The 20,376-nt window shown below is 38.3% G+C and overlaps 1 protein-coding gene across 1 annotated transcript; it reads left to right on the forward strand.

Annotated features, from left to right (window-relative positions):
* Positions 1–13,858: 13,858 nt before the first annotated feature.
* On the forward strand, positions 13,859–19,617 carry rnf223 (ring finger protein 223). The gene is made up of 2 exons (XM_022753194.1): positions 13,859–14,169; positions 18,189–19,617. Exon 2 carries the CDS (start codon positions 18,236–18,238, stop codon positions 18,956–18,958), a length of 723 nt encoding a protein of 240 aa, XP_022608915.1. The 5' UTR covers positions 13,859–14,169; positions 18,189–18,235; the 3' UTR covers positions 18,959–19,617.
* The last annotated feature ends 759 nt before the right edge of the window (positions 19,618–20,376 follow it).

Raw genomic sequence — 20,376 nt, forward strand, 5'->3', positions numbered from 1 at the left:
ACTATAGTATGTCATTTTTGTGACTTTTTATGCCTTACTATACTATGTCGTTTTTATGGCTTTTTATGCCTTACTATACTATGTCGTTTTTATGACTTTTTAGGTCATATAATACTATGACATATTTATGACTTTTTATGCAATACTATACTATGTCGTTTTTATGACTTTTTGTGCCTCACTATACTATGACTTTTTTATGACTTTTTATGCCTTCCTATAGTATGACGTTTTCATGACTTTATGCCTTACTATACTATGGCATTTCTATAACTTTTTATGCCTTACTATACTATGACGTTTTTATGACTTTTTATGCCTTACTATACTATGATGTTTTTATGACTTTTTATGCCTTACTATACTATGATGTTTTTATGACTTTTTATGCCTTACTATACTATGATGTTTTTATGACTTTTTATGCCTTACTATACTATGATGTTTTTATGACTTTTTATGCCTTACTATACTATGATGTTTTTATGACTTTTTATGCCTTACTATACTATGATGTTTTTATGACTTTTTATGCCTTACTATACTATGATGTTTTTATGACTTTTTATGCCTTACTATACTATGATGTTTTTATGACTTTTTATGCCTTACTATACTATGATGTTTTTATGACTTTTTATGCCTTACTATACTATGATGTTTTTATGACTTTTTATGCCTTACTATACTATGATGTTTTTATGACTTTTTATGCCTTACTATACTATGATGTTTTTATGACTTTTTATGCCTTACTATACTATGATGTTTTTATGACTTTTTATGCCTTACTATACTATGATGTTTTTATGACTTTTTATGCCTTACTATACTATGATGTTTTTATGACTTTTTATGCCTTACTATACTATGATGTTTTTATGACTTTTTATGCCTTACTATACTATGATGTTTTTATGACTTTTTATGCCTTACTATACTATGATGTTTTTATGACTTTTTATGCCTTACTATACTATGATGTTTTTATGACTTTTTATGCCTTACTATACTATGATGTTTTTATGACTTTTTATGCCTTACTATACTATGACGTTTTTATGACTTTTTATGCCATACTATACTATGTCGTTTTCATGACTTTTTAGGCCATACAATCCTATGACGTATTTATGACTTTTTATGCCTTACTATAGTATGTCATTTTTGTGACTTTTTATGCCTTACTATACTATGTCGTTTTTATGACTTTTTATGCCTTACTATACTGTGACTTTTTATGCCTTCCTATAGTATGACGTTTTTATGACTTTATGCCTTACTATACAATGACTTTTTATGCCTTACTATACTATAACGTTTTATTCCTTACTATACTGTCGTTTTTATGACTTTTTATGCCTCACTATACTATGACTTTTTATGACTTTTTATGCCTTACTATACTATGACTTTTTATCCCTTGCTATACTATGATGTTTTCATAACTTTTTATGCCTTACCATACAATGATGTTTTTATGACTTTTTTTGCTTTACTTTACTATGACTTTTNGACTTTTTATGCCTCACTATACTATGACTTTTTATGCCTTACTATACTATGACTTTTTATCCCTTGCTATACTATGATGTTTTCATAACTTTTTATGCCGTACCATACAATGATGTTTTTATGACTTTTTTTGCTTTACTATACTATGACTTTTTATGCCTTACTATACTATGATGTTTTTATGACTTTTTAGGCCATACTATACTATGACTTTTTATGCCTTAATATACTATGCTGTTTTTATAACTTTTTATGCCTTATTATACAATGATGTTTTTATGACTGTTTTTGCTTTACTATACTATGACTTTTTTTGCTTTACTATACTATGACTTTTTATACCTTACTATACTATGACTTTTTATGTCTTATTATACTGTCTCGTTTTTATGACTTTTTATGCCTTACTATACTATGTCGTTTTTATGACTTTTTTTGCCGTAATATAATTTGACTTTTCATGCCTTACTATACTATGTTGTTTTAATGACTTATGCCTTACTATACTATGTCATTTTTATGACTTTTTATGCCTTACTATACTATGACGTTTTATGCCTTACTATACTATGATGTTTTTATGACTTTTTAGGCCATACTATACTATGACTTTTTATGCCTCTCTATACTATGTCGTTTTTATGACTCTTTTTGCTGTACTATAATTTGACTTTATTATGACTTTTTATGCCTTACTATACTATGACGTTTTATGCCTTACTATACTATGACGTTTTAATGACTTTTTATGCCATACTATAATATGACTTTTTTATGACTTTTTATGCCTTACTATACTATGACTTTTTATGCCTTACTATACTATGACTTTTTATGCCTTAATATACTATGATGTTTTTATAACTTTTTATGCCTCATTATACAATGATGTTTTTATGACTTTTTTTGCTTTACTATACTATGACTTTTTTTGCTTTACTATACTATGACTTTTTATGCCTTACTATACTATGTCGTTTTTATGACTTTTTTTGCCGTAATATAATTTGACTTTTCATGCCTTACTATACTATTTTCTTTTAATGACTTTTTATGCCTTACTATACTATGTCATTTTTATGACTTTTTATGCCTTACTATACTATGACGTTTTATGCCTTACTATACTATGATGTTTTTATGACTTTTTAGGCCATACTATACTATGACTTTTTATGCCTCTCTATACTATGTCGTTTTTATTACTTTTTTTGCTGTACTATAATTTGACTTTATTATGACTTTTTTTGCCATACTATACAATGACGTTGACAATTTTATTCCATACTATACTATGATGTTTTATGCCTTACTATACTATGAAGTTTTTTGTCATTTTTATGCCTTACTATACTATGACGTTTTTTAATATTTTCAAGTCATACTATACCACAAGGTTTTTTTGATAATTTTATGCCTTACTACACAATGACGTTTTTTGTCAATTTCATGCCATACTATCCACTATAACGTTTTTTTGACAATTTTATCCCACACTATACTAGGACATTTTTTTGATAATTTTATTTCATACTATACTATGACGTTTATTTGATAGTTTTAATCCATACTGTACTATGACATTTTATGCCTTACTATATTGTGATGTTTTTTGATAATTTCATGCCATACTATATACTATGAGGTTTTTTAGACAATTTTATGTCTTACTATATTATGAGATTTTATGCCTTAATATACTATGATTTTTTAATAATTCTATGCCATACTATACTATAACGTTTTTTTGACAATTTAATGCCATACTATACTATGAGGTTTTTTTGATAATTTAAGCCTTACTATACTATGACGTTTTTTGATGATTTTATGCCATACTATACTAAGATGTTTTTCTTTTTCTTTTTTTATTGCATACTTTACTATGACTTTTTAATCCTTACTACAGATGACTTTTGACAATTTATGCCATACTATACTATGACTTTTTTTTGATAATTTTATGCCTTACTATACAATGATTTTTTGACATATTTATGCCTTACTATACAATGACATTTTTTGACAATTTTATGCCATCCTTTACTAAGACATTATTTTTAAATTTCATGCCATACTATACTATGACAATTTATGCCATACTATACTATGGTGTTTTATACCTTACTATACAATGATGATTTTCTTTTTTATAATTTTATGCCTTACTATATTATGACATTTTTTTGATGATTTTATGCCATACTATAATATGACTTTTTTGATAATTTTATGCCATACTATACTATGAGGTCTTTTTGATAATTTTATGCCTTACTATACTATGACGTTTTTTTTGACAATTTTATGCCTTACTATGTTATGAGGTTTTATGCCTTACGATACAATGACTTTTTTTTGATTATTTTATGATATACTATACTATCAGGTTTTATGCCTTACTATACTATGATGTTTTTTGACATTTTTATGCCATACTATATTATGAGGTTTTTTTGATAATTTTATGCGTTACTGTACTATGACCTTTTTTTTTACAATTTTATGCTTTACTGTACTATGACTTTTTAATCCATACTATACTATAAGGTTTTATGCCTTAATATACTATGACGTTTTTTTGATAATTTTATGACTTAAAATACTATGAAGTTTTTTTTGATAATTTTATGACTTAATATACTATGAAGTTTTTTTTGATGATTTCATGCCTTACTATAATTTGACCTTTTTTTAAATTTTTTGACTCACCATACTATGACATTCTTTGACGTTTTTATTGCTACTATACTATGAAGTTTTGAAATTTTTACTATACCATGAGGTTTTATACCTTAGTATACTATGATGTTTTTTCACATTTTTATGCCTTACTCTACATATATAGTATCTACTATGCTTCCATACTTATGTTCAGTGGTTAGAACTGTCAACTCACTGAGAAGTTTCTTGGTCCGACCTCTGGGCCTTGGGCCTTTCTGTGTGGAGTTTGCTTTTTCTCCCTGTGCCTGCGTGGGTTATCTCCAGGCTCTCCGGCTTCCTCCCACAGGCCAAAGACATGCACATTAGGTTAATTGGCAACTCTAATGCCTTACTATATGATGACCTTTTTATGCCTGAATATGCTATGACTTTTTATGCCTTCCTAACTATGGCTTTGGACTGTGGGAGGAAGCCGGAATACCCGAGAAACCCCACGCAGGCACAGCGAGGGCAACATGCAAATTCCACACAAAAAGGCCCCAGGCCCAGAGTTCAAACCCTGATCATAACAAATAAAATAAAATATTGTAAGGTAAGGCATAAAAACATCATAGTATAGTAAGGCATAGTATGGTAGTAAGGTAAGGTAGAATAGCACATTATGTAAAATATCTCCCCAGCATTTACCTCTGAGCTTTCAAATAACTCATTATGTTGAATTCGTATGATTAGGAAACCTAACCTTACTAGTTTGAAAATGGTGTCTGAGATAAGCCAATCTTTACAGAGGAGTCAGTCCTCCAGAGGACTGGAGCAGTGACTGTATTTAACTTTTTAAGTCACACCCACAGAGAGTGCAGGGATGAAGTATTCTGGCAGAACAGGTTCTTCTGTGAATGGCACTTTTTTACCCTGCTCTTAGCCTCTCAGGCAGAACTTTTTTTCTCTGGCTGCATATCCACCCCACCTCCTCTACTGAGATCCTAACACCAAAACACGGCCCCAACCCTGACCAGCTTTTACAGAAATATAGGCATCTGATTGGTCAAGCTTGTTGGAATGGTACATAGATGCAAGCTCAGCCTGAAAGGCAAATTTTAGGTCAGTAAAACCTCCCAAAATCTCTGTAGTATTCTCAAACACTTCACGTCAAGTAATACCACACAAAAGCATCCCAGCAATGTCATACAAGTGTATTGACCACATGGGGGCACTGCCTCCATGCACTTTCACCAAGGGGAGTTCAGTCCAACACACTGACAATCTTCCTGGAACTTTTTTGTTTCATGCACCAACATCAGCATCTCAACGCAGTGCTTGGATTGTCAATAACTGAAGTATTCAGCAGGAAGTGGTGGAAGTTTGAAATTAAGACAGCAGCTAGCTGGAGGAAAAATATAGTTTTATTAACTATTTAACTTCAGTTCCGTACCATCTGGCCTTAGGTGTTTTACACTATATATCAATGTTGAGATTAAAGTTAAGAATAACACGGCACAGAACCACATATCAATGTGCTGACCTAACACTTGTCTGGCTCAGGTTAAAGGATAAGTCTGGTGAAGGTGTATTGATCTGCCAATGAAAATAGTTCCCAACACATTCACTATTTATTTGTGTTTGTGTAACATTTGCTTTAACTACATTTTGAAGCTTTTGTAGGTAATTATACTAAATTACATCTTTGATAAGAGCCAATGGGCTCGAGGCTGAGAGCCACAGACCGGCTGGAGAGGTTGGAAAATAGTGAGACGTTGACACATTGTTGTTTTTTTTCATGGGCAGAAATATATAAAATATCAGACTGTGAAGGTCACAGTGGCCTGGTGTAAATGTACACACATTTTCTATCTACTCTTTCGAGGCAGTTTCATTTCACTTCCCATGATGAATGACTGTAACCTGCTGATTTGATAAACACACACGTCCTGACGACAGACTAATAGCAACTCAAATCAAGGCCAATAAATCAAAAAAACGTGTCTGTGGAAAATATTTTCATGATGCCTGTTTGACTTTAAAAAATTGGAGCTGGACTAACAGTTTCAACATTGGTCTTGTAACATACAATTACTTTTTGTTTTAGAGCCTGTTCTTATGCAATGTCATGCCCCAGAGATCGGTTCTGTGGTATTCACAGACTTTATGACAAAGCTCACTAAAAACCTGCTGCTTGAAAGTTCACATGAAAGAATGCTGAGTGTTCCTGGTCAGCACTGTGACTGTTACATTGTTGGTGCTGCTGCCCAGGAATTATTATGACAATCCATTGCATTATTTAACCTTGACTAGAGCCAAAGTTGCGACTTGTAGAAGAAATCTAAATGTTTCTTTGTTTACAGACACACACACACACACACACACACACACACACACACACACACACACAGAAGCCATCGACAGCTACTTCACTGATGGTGTTCAAAAGTTGCTGCTGAGAATACTAATGCTACTAATAGGTCTACTACTTCTGCTTCTAGCATTGTCTGCAACTATTAATAATACTGCTGCCCCTGGTACTGCTGGTACTGCTGCATGTGCTTCCACACCTCATCTCTGGCAGGATGATGATTATTCACCATGGTGGAAAGTAACTAAGTACATTTACTCGGCACTGGACTAAAGTATAATTTTAAAAAGGTACTCTCCTTGAGTATATTCCTATTACATTACTTCTACTACACAATTTCAGGATGAAATATTGTAGTTTTTACTGCAGTACATTTATCTCACAGCTGTAGTTACTTGTTACTTTACAGATTAAAACTTTGGATAAAATAAACAGGTTATAAAATACAGTGCGTTGTTAAAGATTAACCCAGTGGTCCTCGACTATTTGCCTTGTGAACACTTGCAGAAAAGCACTGTAGTTGAGCTTCTTTGTCAAGTTTCAGATGCCTATAAGCCGACAGCAGATCCAACCCTTTAAACTTCTGATAGTTTAAAACTGCTGAAGGCCCAGACAAGTCAACTTCCTCATGTTTTACAAAAAAGGGAAAAGCTTAGTGTGGAAATTGAATACAAATCTGTGTTTTTCTCCTTTCCTACCCAATTCATCATCTCACAACCCTTCAGATTTATTTTGTGATCACTGGAGGGGACCAGCCCTAAAACTGTAAAGCACTGGACTACACTTTCTATGGTAACCACAAACAGAGGGGCAAGAACAAGCCACACATCAACCAGCCACAGCAGTAAAACACTTCTTACACACTGTTGCATCAGTATTAACAAGCTAGTGTCAGATACAATTATATCCTATAAGTCATTGGTGCCAAAATGAGCTTTTGATAGTTGCATGCTGGTTTATCAGTGTTGGACAGGAAAATGAAATTCATTGGTCTCAGTTTAACTCTCTGCAGTGCAGGCAAATGAATATGCAAATGACCAATGAATACAAGCAGGCAAACTATCAATAAAGGATGTTATTAAATGTAAATCAACCAAAGTTTTTATATAATTTATACCAGATTGACATTAAAGAAGGAAAACTCACACTGTCAGCGACGCATGAAGAAGCTGAGACTGGAGACACATGAACTGAGAACATAGTCAATCAGAGCGCACCTGAACGCACCTGAACGCACCTGAAGTCACTTCATCTGATCAGGGGAGTCATGTTGGGAATAAACTGTGTCTCAGGTCCTGCGGGGGCAGCACAGAGGGAATTCACCAGAGCTGTGCATGGATAGACACCAACCTGCAGGATTATCAACCTGCGGGTCACTTACTGCAGCTCCACTGACCGTGGCCTCACTGCCGCTTTAAAGTCAGCCACATTTGTCTCAGAGGCCATTACAATCTGAACGACACACACCCTTAGAATTACAGTATGAATGAGAACAATGCAAGACCAGTCAGGAGCTCAAGACTTTGAGTAAATATTCATTTCAAGAACCTGAAAAGCTTCAGGCAAAATGTAAAAATGTTTGGAGTGACGAATGTGGATGAACCTGATGAAAAGATTATGTACAAACCTCTTCAGACTAGGTTTTCTATTTAGGTTTTCTATTTGTGTTCAGTCTTTATTTAATTTCTTATGTCGTGTTTCATTGCTTTTCATGCATGTCTATCTGTTTCTGTGATGATATAAATAAACTCCTGCTCCTTGACTCATAAGGCACAGAGCAGAGGTGTGCTGCAGCTAACCGCTGTGTACTAGCTTCCCATGAGTTTGCTGTTTTTCGTTTGTTTGTTTTTTCAACATGCGCCACGTCAGCAGAATATCAACCAAAATAAAAACGCCATTAAAACTGTAACATGATGTCCTCTCTTAAGGACAGACTATGTCCTATTATGTAAATAAAGTTTATATTGAGCTTTGCTGGTGAATGCTGCATCACCAAACTCATTTGAAATTAATCAAATTACCATAAACTGATCACCACCTTAACCTGGAGCCTCCTGGGTGCCTGAACATGGGTCAGTTCCTCACTTTAACATTTACTGTATCTCCATGTCTTGTTTTTTTTTTAATGGCTTTGAATGGTATTGATACAGTTATTGATCACTGTAATCATTTGTCCTGTACATAGCGGCCATGAAGTGATCATTTCCTAATGTGATTCTAATGTATAAAAAGTCCACTCCACACTTCTGCGGTCTGATTTAGGAAAATCAAGAGAGTTGATTTGACTCGGACTCTTGAAATTTCAAATTAACCTCAGCTGAACATCAGAGTGCATTTTTACACAGAGCGAGGAAGGTGGAATATTGTTAGAAAAGGATCTCTCTGCGGCCAATTTCAGTAAACACAGGTGCATGTGGGTATTGTTTAAAGACGGGCTTAAAAATATGAACCTGTCCTTTATCATTTTTACATTTGTCTGTTACAGAAAACTTTTCATCATCACAGACAAAGAGAGACATAAAAGAGAAAAAGGAAATACGTCTGATTTAATATAACATTTGTTGACAAGCTGCAACCAACCCATTATAGTCATTGTGGAAAAACAGAGGGGGTGTGTGTACGTGTGTGTACGTGTGTGTATGTGTGTGGCAGAGTAACACGTGTTTTATACAGTGTGTCATCAATTTCCAAGAGAATAAAATAGGATAAACACAACCATAAAAGCCACATGTTGACAGTGAAGGTCAGTGGGTTGGAAAATGATAATCTCCCTCCAAACAGAAACAGTGCTTGACCTCAGTCCGACATTAGGATCTTTGTTATGGAAAGCTATTCTTAGAACTTGTGATAACCTTGTAGAAACCTGAGCGACACATGGTTTGTAACTTGCTTCAACTGATCTTAGTTTTTTTTTTTTTTGAACAAAGCCATTGCACATCCTGCGCTGATGTAAACTTTAGTTAATTTCTTAACCATAATGATAATATGACCCAGATAAGGAGCATTATCAACAACATGCGCATATACTTCCGGCTTCCTCAATACATGACTCATCAACAAAACACAGAGAGCGCTATAGTAATACCTGCAGGGCCAAAGATTATTTGAAGTCGAACGTGACTGTTTTGTAGTGGTGGGCCATAAAGATAAGTTGATGAAATAAAGTGCCTACCAGTAAACTGTAAAATAGCCATCCACAAGCTGTAAATCAATATTTTCCCGTGTTTACCTTCTCTGTTTTGATGTTCCTTTGAGCCACCTGTCACACATGACTATGGAATACGTCGAAGAAATAGGTGACTGGAGCAAAACATGATTTACAGTCTAATGTGCGCCATTCATTCGCATTGTATCACACATAGAGAGATTGAAATATAAATTACATTTACCTTTGTGCAAACATTCCTGCAGTATTCATATATTCATAACCCTGAGCTCTTATACTTTAGTCAAAACTACATCCTTTTGTGAGGGAGCTGCGAGCATCGCCTCATTAAACAGCTGCAGTTCCTACACCCACCTTCCCAAACACATACATGCACTCAGACACTCAGACACGTAAGTTTAAATATTTGTTTAGTGATTCTTTTTAATGTATTAATCGGCTGATGGTGGATCCTATTTAGTTGATTGATGTATTATGTTAGATTCATTTCCAGGAGATGCTTTTGTTTGCAGTGTTTTCTAGATTTGTTTCTGATCACTCTCTCTCTCTCTCTCTCTCTCTGAGGTGATATCCTGGGACCGGGACTGTCATGGAGTCGTGCCGTGAGAGCGTTGATGACCAGGGCCTGGTGTGTTCGATCAGCCTCATTGGGGCAAACCAAGTGGACTGAGTAGAGGGGGGGCAGATTGGAAAGGAGTTTGGTTATGTTTGGGGTTAGTAAAAATAGTGTGAGTCAAATCTAAGTATTATATGCTTTCTTGAAAGTACTGTGTAAAGGTAAATATCAACTGCTGCACAATCCTGGGGAGACGGAGAATCCATGCCGCTATCCACCACTGTAAACATGGCAACATTTGGACGCTGTGTTTCTTCCTGTTGGTTGTATGTCTCAGTGGCGGCTGCCGTCCTCGGTTAAGTAAAGGGCCATTCCACCACAAAACCTTTACACCTTTACCCCACAACTTAACTCTTCTTGTTTGTTCTGCTAACATGCTTCGCAGCTGTCACCCACGGCATTTATTGGATTTGTGCTTTTTGATTAAAGCTCAACAGTGACCTTCTCTCAGCTCTGGCACCTCATTCGCTGACAGCAAATACAGGACCACTGCCATGTTTTTCACTTCATGTTGAAAAAAAAAAACTGACGTGACGCTGCTGCTGCTGGTTTGCTGGAGGTGTAGAGAAGCAGATGGGTGTTGGAAAGCAGAAAAAGGCACCTGGAGGTGTCTGGTTTCCTCATCACCTCCAAAAGCTCCTGTATCAGTTAACACATGCAACGCTACAGCTATAGCTTTAGTGGTTCATGCATTATCCCTGTGTATCCTGACTGTGAGGTTGCTTTGTGAATCAGTGTGAACGAGAGCGAGAGAATTTACTGAAATGAGAATTTTAAAACATGTGCACCCACTGAAAAAGACACCAATCCTACTGCAAACTACAATTAACACTGTGGCAAAAGTAAATACTTAAAAGTGCATTTAAAGTTTTGTGTTCATCAAGTTTCCAACATGCATGGACAAAGAAAATTGGGCCATGGACAAAAAAAAGTAAAAGGCCACCCACACACCTCATATGTGGGACCCCCAGACTGGTGCTTTATGTGTCTTAGTGATCATTTTGCATCTGGTTGTGGTCGTTCTGTGTCTCTTTATGGTCGTTCTGCATCTCCTTCTGGTACTTTGCATCTCTTTATGGTCATTTTTTGTCTCTTTATGGTCATTTTGCGTCACTGTGCTCATTTTTTTATGGTTGTACGGTGTCTTTTCAGGCCCCTGACCTCTCAGGGCCCCTGGGCCTGTGCATGGAGGGCCTGTTCAATAAATAATCCATCAGTGGTGTATCAGTGGAATACACAACATAGTGATGATTTTTGCTATTCTTTCCAGTAAATGCCAAGTTTTTGTCCGTCAACGAGATCTAGTGGTCAAAGATCCCTACCATGTAATGGCAGTGTCTCTGGTTCAAACCTGGCTGGGGCCCTTTGCATCATGTCATTCACCTTTGTCTTTGGCCTCCCATCACCCTTTAGATTCTTTACTGTACATTAACTAATAAAGGCAAACACACCTGAAACGTAAGTCTAAAGTCTGAAGTTTATCCACAGGTCAATGCTGGCGAAAAAGTCAGTAGATAGAATGAAGAGTATGGAAGTGGAAATTGTAGTGGCACGAGAGGAAAGGTTAAGATTTCTTCCTCTGGAGCTTGACTGACAAAACATGTTGTCACCCTGCATTGCACAGGAGCAGCAGAAATCTAAAACATTACTGTAGTGTTTTCATTCCTGCAGGATGGATTCAGGCCATTATTAAAGCAGCTCCGTGAGGCTGCGCTCAGGCACAGTGGTGCTTTGAGCTAAATGCCGATGTCAGCTTGCGAAAACATGCTCACAATGACAATGTTATCATGCTGCAGCTCAGCAGCTTTAAGGTTTACTATCTTTGTTTAGCATGTTAGGATGCTAACATTTGCTAAGATTAGCATTAAACCATAGTTATAGCTTGTTCCAGTGGTGCATAAGGATTCACGGTCTGTGGGTGAAGTGAAACCCTCGGCTTTGTTGTAGGAAACTGAATGAAAAATTGGGATTACTATAGTCAGAGTCCAATCCCTGCAGTCAACAAAACACACACCCTGCTGTCCATCTTTACCAATCTGGGTCAGACATAACATTGTACTGTATGTTTTAAACTGAAAAAAAATGCAAAAGCACAGATTTTGCCCCTGGGGGGGGCGGGGGGGCAAAATCTCAAACAGAGATTGAAAATATCATCTTTGCTCTCTAGTGTTTGAATAAATGTCAGGTCGAGGAGGCAGACAGTCAACATTGTATCATTTTATAGCCTGCCTGCACACACACACACACACACACACACACACACACACACACACACACACACTTCCCTGCTCACGTGTATCCCTCCCCAACCTCAGCGGCGGCTTCACCCAACCCTCCATTCTGCACTAAATCTTTCACATGTTTATTATGAAGCCAAGTTTTGTTGATTCCAGGCAAGGAAATAAAATGGCTTTTGATTGTATACCTTTCCCTTTCCAAAGCACTCACAACTCAACGCCCAATAAATGACTTTGCTGATATGATACGGGAGTATTTGTGTTTGGGTTACTAAATAACCAAGTCAGTTAGGCAGCTGTTACTGCGGAGACAAGCTATTGCTAATAGCCCAGAGCCGTGAGTCATTACCATAAAATAAAATGAGTAATCAAATAAAAAAAACTCCAACAAACATGCTTCAAGTTATCTTAATGAGCAGGAGCTTCTTCCTGCTGGATGTTCATTTGTTATTTTTATGTTTATTTCCTGAATTAAAAATGAAATGAATGCAGACTTGAAAGAAAAGCTCTTTTTATGCTTAATGCTGATCTCGCCCTCTAAGACCAAACGTGACATTGCTTTTGTCATTATGAGACACCTCGCCTGCTGTTTTCAAAAAATACACATGCGTGCATTGAAAAGTTCTAACACCGTGGGGACGACCCGCCGGGCGCTGATGTGTCATACTGACCGGCGACACCGTGTCGGTAAAGAAGAGCCTATTCACACAGAGTGCTCCGGTGAGAAGATAGCTCTGTATCACCACCTGTTTCCTTATCACTGACTCAATGGAAATGAATCCCTTATATGCACTGTGTCGCTTAAGCAAACTGGCTGATGGGAAACGTATGTAGCTTGTGTGTCTTATGTGTTTAATGTCCAACACGGTGGAGTGACTCTGCATCGGCTCAGTTTGCATTTAGTCATTCTAAAGATGCAGCCTGATGTGATCTACTGCTGACCAGTCAGTTGAAGGATTTGATTAACTGTATGTGTTTGTTTATTAGCCTGGGGGTAAGAGGGTATATTTGCATCACATGTGTGTGTTTTCTTTTTTGTGAGGGTGGGGAGACAGTGGAGACAGGTAGAAAGAGGTGAGGATGAAAAACAAAGATATCAACAGGGAGGGGTGGTGATCTGGCAAGAATGTGTATTCCTTTCCTTGAAGTCTTGAGGTGTCTTCCTCCCCCTCCCCCTCCCCCTCCCCCCCCTCCTCCCCATCCCCGCCTTCAGACACCACCTCAAGGCCGAGACACCGTCTAAACCAATTTGCATAAAGTGCTAAAAAGGGAGCTGACAGAGCAGGGCAGGTGATACCGGCCAACGGACGTCGAGGAAGGAGGACCTAGAGCTGACATTGACACAGCCAGCTATTACTCAGCCTCTGAGCACACACCCCCACACACATACACTCTCACACACACCTGTGGCTCCAGCAGATTATTTGGACCAGTACAGAGAAGGACCTCAGCCCGGGTACAGGCGGCAATTAAATACCCCCCCCTCAAACTCCCTGCTGGGATCTCAGAGGTCAGTTGACTTTGACTTCAGAAAAATGCATCTTTGAGTGCAAAGGGAGAGAGCTGCGCCCGACCCAGAGAGATAAAGAGAGGATCATCTGACATCTTCTTCAGTTAACAGGTAAACTGAACCTTTACTCTGAATTTTGCCTGAAGCCTTTTGTGCTCTTTACACCAGTCTGTGGCTTACTGTTGTTCCAGCACAAGACTGTTTCACTACAACTGTTGTTTTCATTGAAGCTTTTTTCCTTTGATATGAAGGCTGTGACTCTTTTTTAATAACCACAGCACTGTGAGTTAAGTCATTCCTCTTGAATCAAATACCAATAGATAACAAAGAATACCAACTGCAAACTGTTGGATTCATCTGTAATACATCACCATATGCTGTACACTTCATTTCAAAGAAACATCCATCCATCACAAGGTAGATAACAGAAGCACACTAGCAGCTGCACCGCTCCATAGTCACATTTCACTTGTGTATACAGTTTCGTGTATTGTGTGCTGTATTTACACATGTGCTATCTCTACATGTTCAGGTCTGTTTTTTGCCTTGGCCAGGCTCACGTTCAGTTAAACAGGCCAACCCACCCCCACCCCCTGTCCTACCTGTTCCCGCAAGCTGGGAACAGGAAGGGCAGCATTGTGGTTGACGGTTGAGCTGAACTTGTAGCTGAAGATACACAAAGCTAAACCCCAGAGACACAAAGACACAGAGAAAAAGAAAACTACAGTATTTTATATGAGGCTGAAAAAGAAAAAAAAAACAACTCAAATTTGACTAACAAATGAGGTCTGTGATTTGTACACTAATGGGTCAGTAGGACGGACGAGACGAGGAAAACATGTGCCGCTGAAAGCGATGAGGGACCATGAAGTTAAGAGCAAAGCAAAATATTGTGCTGAACTGTGAGACAAGAAAGACGCTTCCCCCAAGCTCGTCTTTGAAGCTAATTTGGGTTCAGCAATAACTTGTTCTGAGTTAATATTTGAGTCTGCTGTACAGTATATGACCTCCTCAGCTCTGGCCACAAAGCCCGACAAACTGTATTTCCTCCACCTGGACACACTTTTAAAGAAAAGGCTTCCACGTGCTTTTTGTCTTGTTACATCTCGCATTGAAACAGGCAGTTTACTTTAGTTTAACAGTGTCCACAGTGCATAAGCTACTGGTCATACCAGACCAAATAAGCCTGTAGCAGTGAGTGTACTGATTAGAGCAGGGCGTGTTTAGTTGCTTATTAATTAAATCTTTCAATTGTAAAAAAAGAAAAATGGAAAGATGACTTATTCCTTCCTTCCTCTCTTTAATTAAAGAGTGAAATAGATTCATGACCAGATTGTGTTTACACCATTCTTCATTTTCTAAAAAAAACTAAAACAAAACTAAGATACATATTTCAGCATATGTGTTAAAGTTTGACGGAGGGTCAGACAACGATGTAAACAATACATTTTTGCATTTGTAAGTAAGACGAGCAGGAATTTAGACATAGAGCTGTGGAATGTCCAAGTCTCTGCTGCTGTTGTTCAGTTGCTATTTACTTAGTGCCTGCGCTACAGGCAACATAGCCTGAGGCTTTGGAAAACTCTGTCTCATTGCAAAGACCTTGAGCTTGATCTCTTTGACCCGTGATTAACACACTGATTAACCTAATATGAACCGTTATGGGTGTAAATGAGCACTTGTGCAAATACAAGCCAATACTATGAGTATGCTAATCGTCATAACGACACAGAACCAAAGGCAAAGTTAGTCCCTCTGGCTGTGGTTTGTTCCTGCCTATTCAAATCCAAATGACTTGGTTTGAACAAAACAATCCCCCAGTTCTCAAGTGAGGTGAAAAGGCACAGTTTGATTCTAGTTGTTGGAGACAATTAACACAAACTGTCTCTGTTTATCTTATTCCAGTAATGTATTGATTTAGCGTGTGTTTGCCTGGTCCTTTCATAAAGCTGCATTTAGCTCACTTCAGCAGCCTCACTTGAAAATAAGAAGTGATTGTGTTCATTTGAATGTTTGAGATACTTCCTTGACTTTTTTTTTTTTTTTTTTTGGTCACCTGCACAGTCCCTGGATACGTAGTGGCTGGTGAGGTGGGGTTAATAAAAACAGCCAGTCACCGTGAGGTAAAATTTTATCTGGATGCACGTTTGCATGGGAGATTTCAGTGAATCACCGCACCCAGTGATACAATTTACATTTAGGCAACAGGGAAACTGAGTCACCATCATCAGGTGGGGGGGTGGGGACTTTAACCTGATAAGACAAGTGTAATAATACAGAAAAATCCGTCCTCATCCCCCTAAAGTATGTCTGAATTCAGTGGAGACGCAGAGAAAGAGTTTGTGGTGCAGGAATTTCAAGGGTAGATGGAGCGATTAAACAGAGAACAAGCAGGGACTTTGTGTGAATGGGAGTACTGGGGCAGGACCAGGCCTGAGGGCACAGACAGAACACCTGTGCTCTGACCATCCGTCATCCCCAACACACAAACGCACACAGTCCTCTTCACATTAGTGCCCTTTAATACCTGACCCACAACACCAGCGGGCAAGTTATTATCATGTAATATTCTCATCATCCTTAAAAAAATATGAGACAAAGGAGACCAGACTCAGAAGAGCGCAGCAATTTAGTCCTCAAAGCCCAGAGTCCTGCAGACTTTACATGGTCCCAAAACCTGGTCTGTTAGCTTCTTTACAGTTGCTATACTGCGCTCTCACATTAACAAAGCTGCCTGTGTTTATATACTGTCCCAGGTAGGGCCACATACTGTGCTGCTTGATGCGAGAAGGACCCAGTGACTCCCTGTAACAGCTGGTGCATGTTTACACTGTGCTAGCCACCATTAGGCCTGTATGCAAATTGTCGAGTAAAATTTAAAACACTTGGATTCCTGTAGCAAACTGTTGCATGTAAACTCCATAAGATAACACTGCTACGCTCTTATCTGAGCTACACAGATGAGATATTTGGGATATTCTGGTGTTATCTGTTTTGAAAACATAAACTGTATTGTGTTTTATCAGTTTTGTTTGTTGTTAGCTCGTCCACAGATCAACTACGCACTTAAAACTGAAACCTTATAATAACGGTGGTATAAATGGTATTGTATAAATATGGTGTGTGCAGCAGGGGTTCGGGGGTTAAAAGCCATCAGCTGTAGTGAACACCTAGCTTAAAATAGCTAGCACGGGCTAAACTTTTCTTTTGAGTGTAAATGTACCTAAGTTAGCTTGCTTAATCTTTGGTTAGATAATGCAGAATTTGTATTTTCACTATGTATATTGACATAGAGATATTTGAAAGAAGAGCCCATTAGGTTTGCACTCACTGACTCCATGCCCAAACCAAACATCCACTGTCACCACGCTTAATATTTACAACAGCCTGATGATTATTAATGCGCTCAATGGGAAAATCATCTAATCAATTTTGCAGTGAGGCTCAGCAAACTATGACTCTCTGGGTTTCATTGCATGTTCATGACCGAGACACTGAGTCATTCACGGGTCAGGTGTTACAGCAGCAAACTGCACCAACAGGGGCTTTTATTCTTAGTAATAGTGGTAAATAATTTTAATAATTTAAAATGGAATTAAAGGTGTCAAATGTGGCTTGTTGTGTCGTGATTAAAATGTAGTCAAGACTGAGAAATCCTTTTTTTCTGTGTTGCCTGAAGAACACTGTGTCCATGCAAACAAAAACGCTCACGCTGTAACTGCAGAACAGTCCACACAAAATAAGGGGGTGGACATTGTCCTTTCCCTGTCTTGCGCCGGCATGTTACTTAACTGAGATATTTTATTTTTGCTTGTTTTTGTTGCTTTTGTAAACATTACTCAACACATCTGACCCTTTTTGCATCTTGTGCACGAGTGAATTACTCATTGAGAGTCCAACATCCTGTCAGCTTTGTAAAATTACGTGTCCTGCGTGTGAGGGTAGAAATAGTTCGAAGTTCAACATTCAGCTGGGCTGCAGAAAATGCATCACTGATTGACTGTAATCCTGTTAACATGTGGGGATTATGGTCGTGCATGACTGGAAAAATGGTTTTCACTTGCTTGTTTTCACGCTTACCATCTGAAAATATGAAAATTAATCTCTATCTTTCATTCATTGTTTTACAGATTAAGAAAGGAGAGTTCAAAGAGGGACTGGACAAAAGAGAAAGAAGATGGAACAGTCTCCACAAATTTGGCACACACAGGTCGGAGCCCAAGACACGACTGGAGGGCTGCAAAAGAAGGTGTCAGTCGTCAGTCAGCCGGAGTGCTCCATCTGCTGCTACAATTATGACAATGTCTTCAAAGCACCCAAACAGCTGGAGTGCACCCACACCTTCTGCCTGGAGTGTCTCTCCCGCCTCATGGTAGTCTCGCAGGCCGGCGATGACACCACCGGCAACAGAGGGCGCCTCTCCTGCCCCTTCTGCCGCCACCTCACCACACTTCCCGAGGAGGGACCCCCGGCCTTGGCCAACAGCGGCGAGGTCCTGGGCAAGCTTCCCGAACACCAGCAGCAGGTGGAGTCGGTATATCTGGAGGGGGAGAAGCTGTGCTACAACAGCTCAAGGCACAGTGCCGACTTGGGCGCCTCCGACAGCCCCACGGCCTTCTGCGTCTGCGTTGACATTGGGGCCAGCAAGGCGGTGGCCGCTCCGACCCAGACGCGGCCACGGACTCATGGCGCGCTGGGCCGGATGGCGGACTGGAAGAGGATGGTGCTCTTCATCGTGCTCATGGTGCTGCTTGTCGTCATCGTGTTGTGGCCGCTGCAGTGCGTCTTCAGCACTGGAAACATGCGCTGTATGCGACAACGCGTCGACTCCGACCCCACTACCGTGACCACCACTGTTGCTTTCAACCCATTCACCAGACCACCTCGTATGACGGAGTGAACCTCTCCACTAACTGCACTTCACTGTAACTGCACATAATGTATAATATGACGCTAATATTTTAAATACTGGACACTAAACCGTCGCTGCGTAATTTCAGCTTTGATAAGTGCACTTGATTATTACTAGACACATCTGTCCGCACCTCAGGTTTTCAACTTTCAGCAGAACTACAGATGTTAAATCCACAATGTGTCTCTTTTTAGTGCCCCCTGGTGGCAGTTTAAGAAACACAAAGACATGGTGGCAGATCCCATCAGAGGACGCAGAGATGAAAGGGCTGAAAGCAGCACAGACTGCATCAATTTCCAGTGGACATTTGTGTTATACTGTCACATACTACCAGGATAACCTGAATTGTTGTTAATATTTAAATTATAATCACATAAAAATTCTGCACATGGCGGCTTTAACGCTACAAAGCTGGAATTTATCCTTCTCCACAGTATACATCAGCAGTACACTACTAAACTACACTTAAATATCTGGTTGGCTGAAGAACAACAAATAGTGAATGAATGTAATCACAATGTGTCAGCTGACAACTTTATATATTGTACAGATGATTTGTGTGTGTTTTGATATGACTTTGTTTACAGAACTGTAATAAAAAATGTGAGGTATTTACTCAGATCATGTTTCTGGGAAATAACAAAACATTTGTCTATGATTTCCTCGTTATTAAGATGGATGTCATTTAATTGTGGTTCATCGTGATCATCATCTTTTTTTTTTTCTCTATCTCTTAAAAACTAAATTTACTGCAGCATCAGTTGGTGGATTAATCTGTCAGAGGAGCAAGTGTAATAAATTCCCCTCAAACAATTCACTGCTCCTGAAGCGCTTGAATGCAAATTAGAAACAAGTCTTAGTTTCAGGGTTAAGTTCGTCATTTCCTCCTTATCTGAACCTTTAACCTTTCACTATAAAAATCAAAGTTAAACAGGAAGTTGCCTTTATTTATTCCTGACTTAGGTGTGTCAGATGAAGGAAAAAGTTAGGCTGTGGGGTTTTTCCGAGCAGCTCACACGTGACGTGGTTGATAAGACGGTTACAATAAATCCCAGCATTAGTTTGGGACTGGCTGTAATAAAAGTGGAACGTCCTGGAGCTCCATTAAAACTTCCAGTAAACACAGTTAACCAATAAACGCAGAGTGAAACCAAAAAACACTTAGCAATGGCTTGAAAATGGCTTTCTCTAAATAAATAAATGGTAAAAAAAAAAAAAAAAAAGGGGAGACAATAATAAATGTTGTTTGTAAAAATATTAATAAAAGCTTCTTGTTAGTTGGCATTTTGGTCTCGGGTATTTAAGCGAAACCTTTCAAGCCTAAAATGAATTTTTTCAGTGTTGTTGTTTTTACTCCATTAAAGCAGAATAAACAGCCTATTTCCTTGTGGATGGCAGCTACTTAA

Source organism: Seriola dumerili, unplaced genomic scaffold, assembly GCF_002260705.1.
Source record: "Seriola dumerili isolate Sdu_G_001 unplaced genomic scaffold, Sdu_1.0 BDQW01000190.1, whole genome shotgun sequence".
In the NCBI taxonomy this organism is placed as follows: domain Eukaryota; kingdom Metazoa; phylum Chordata; class Actinopteri; order Carangiformes; family Carangidae; genus Seriola; species Seriola dumerili.

Bases quoted from the DNA above. Each gene is read 5' to 3' on its own strand.
- rnf223 (XM_022753194.1), top strand. From the start codon at position 18,236: ATGGAACAGTCTCCACAAATTTGGCACACACAGGTCGGAGCCCAAGAC.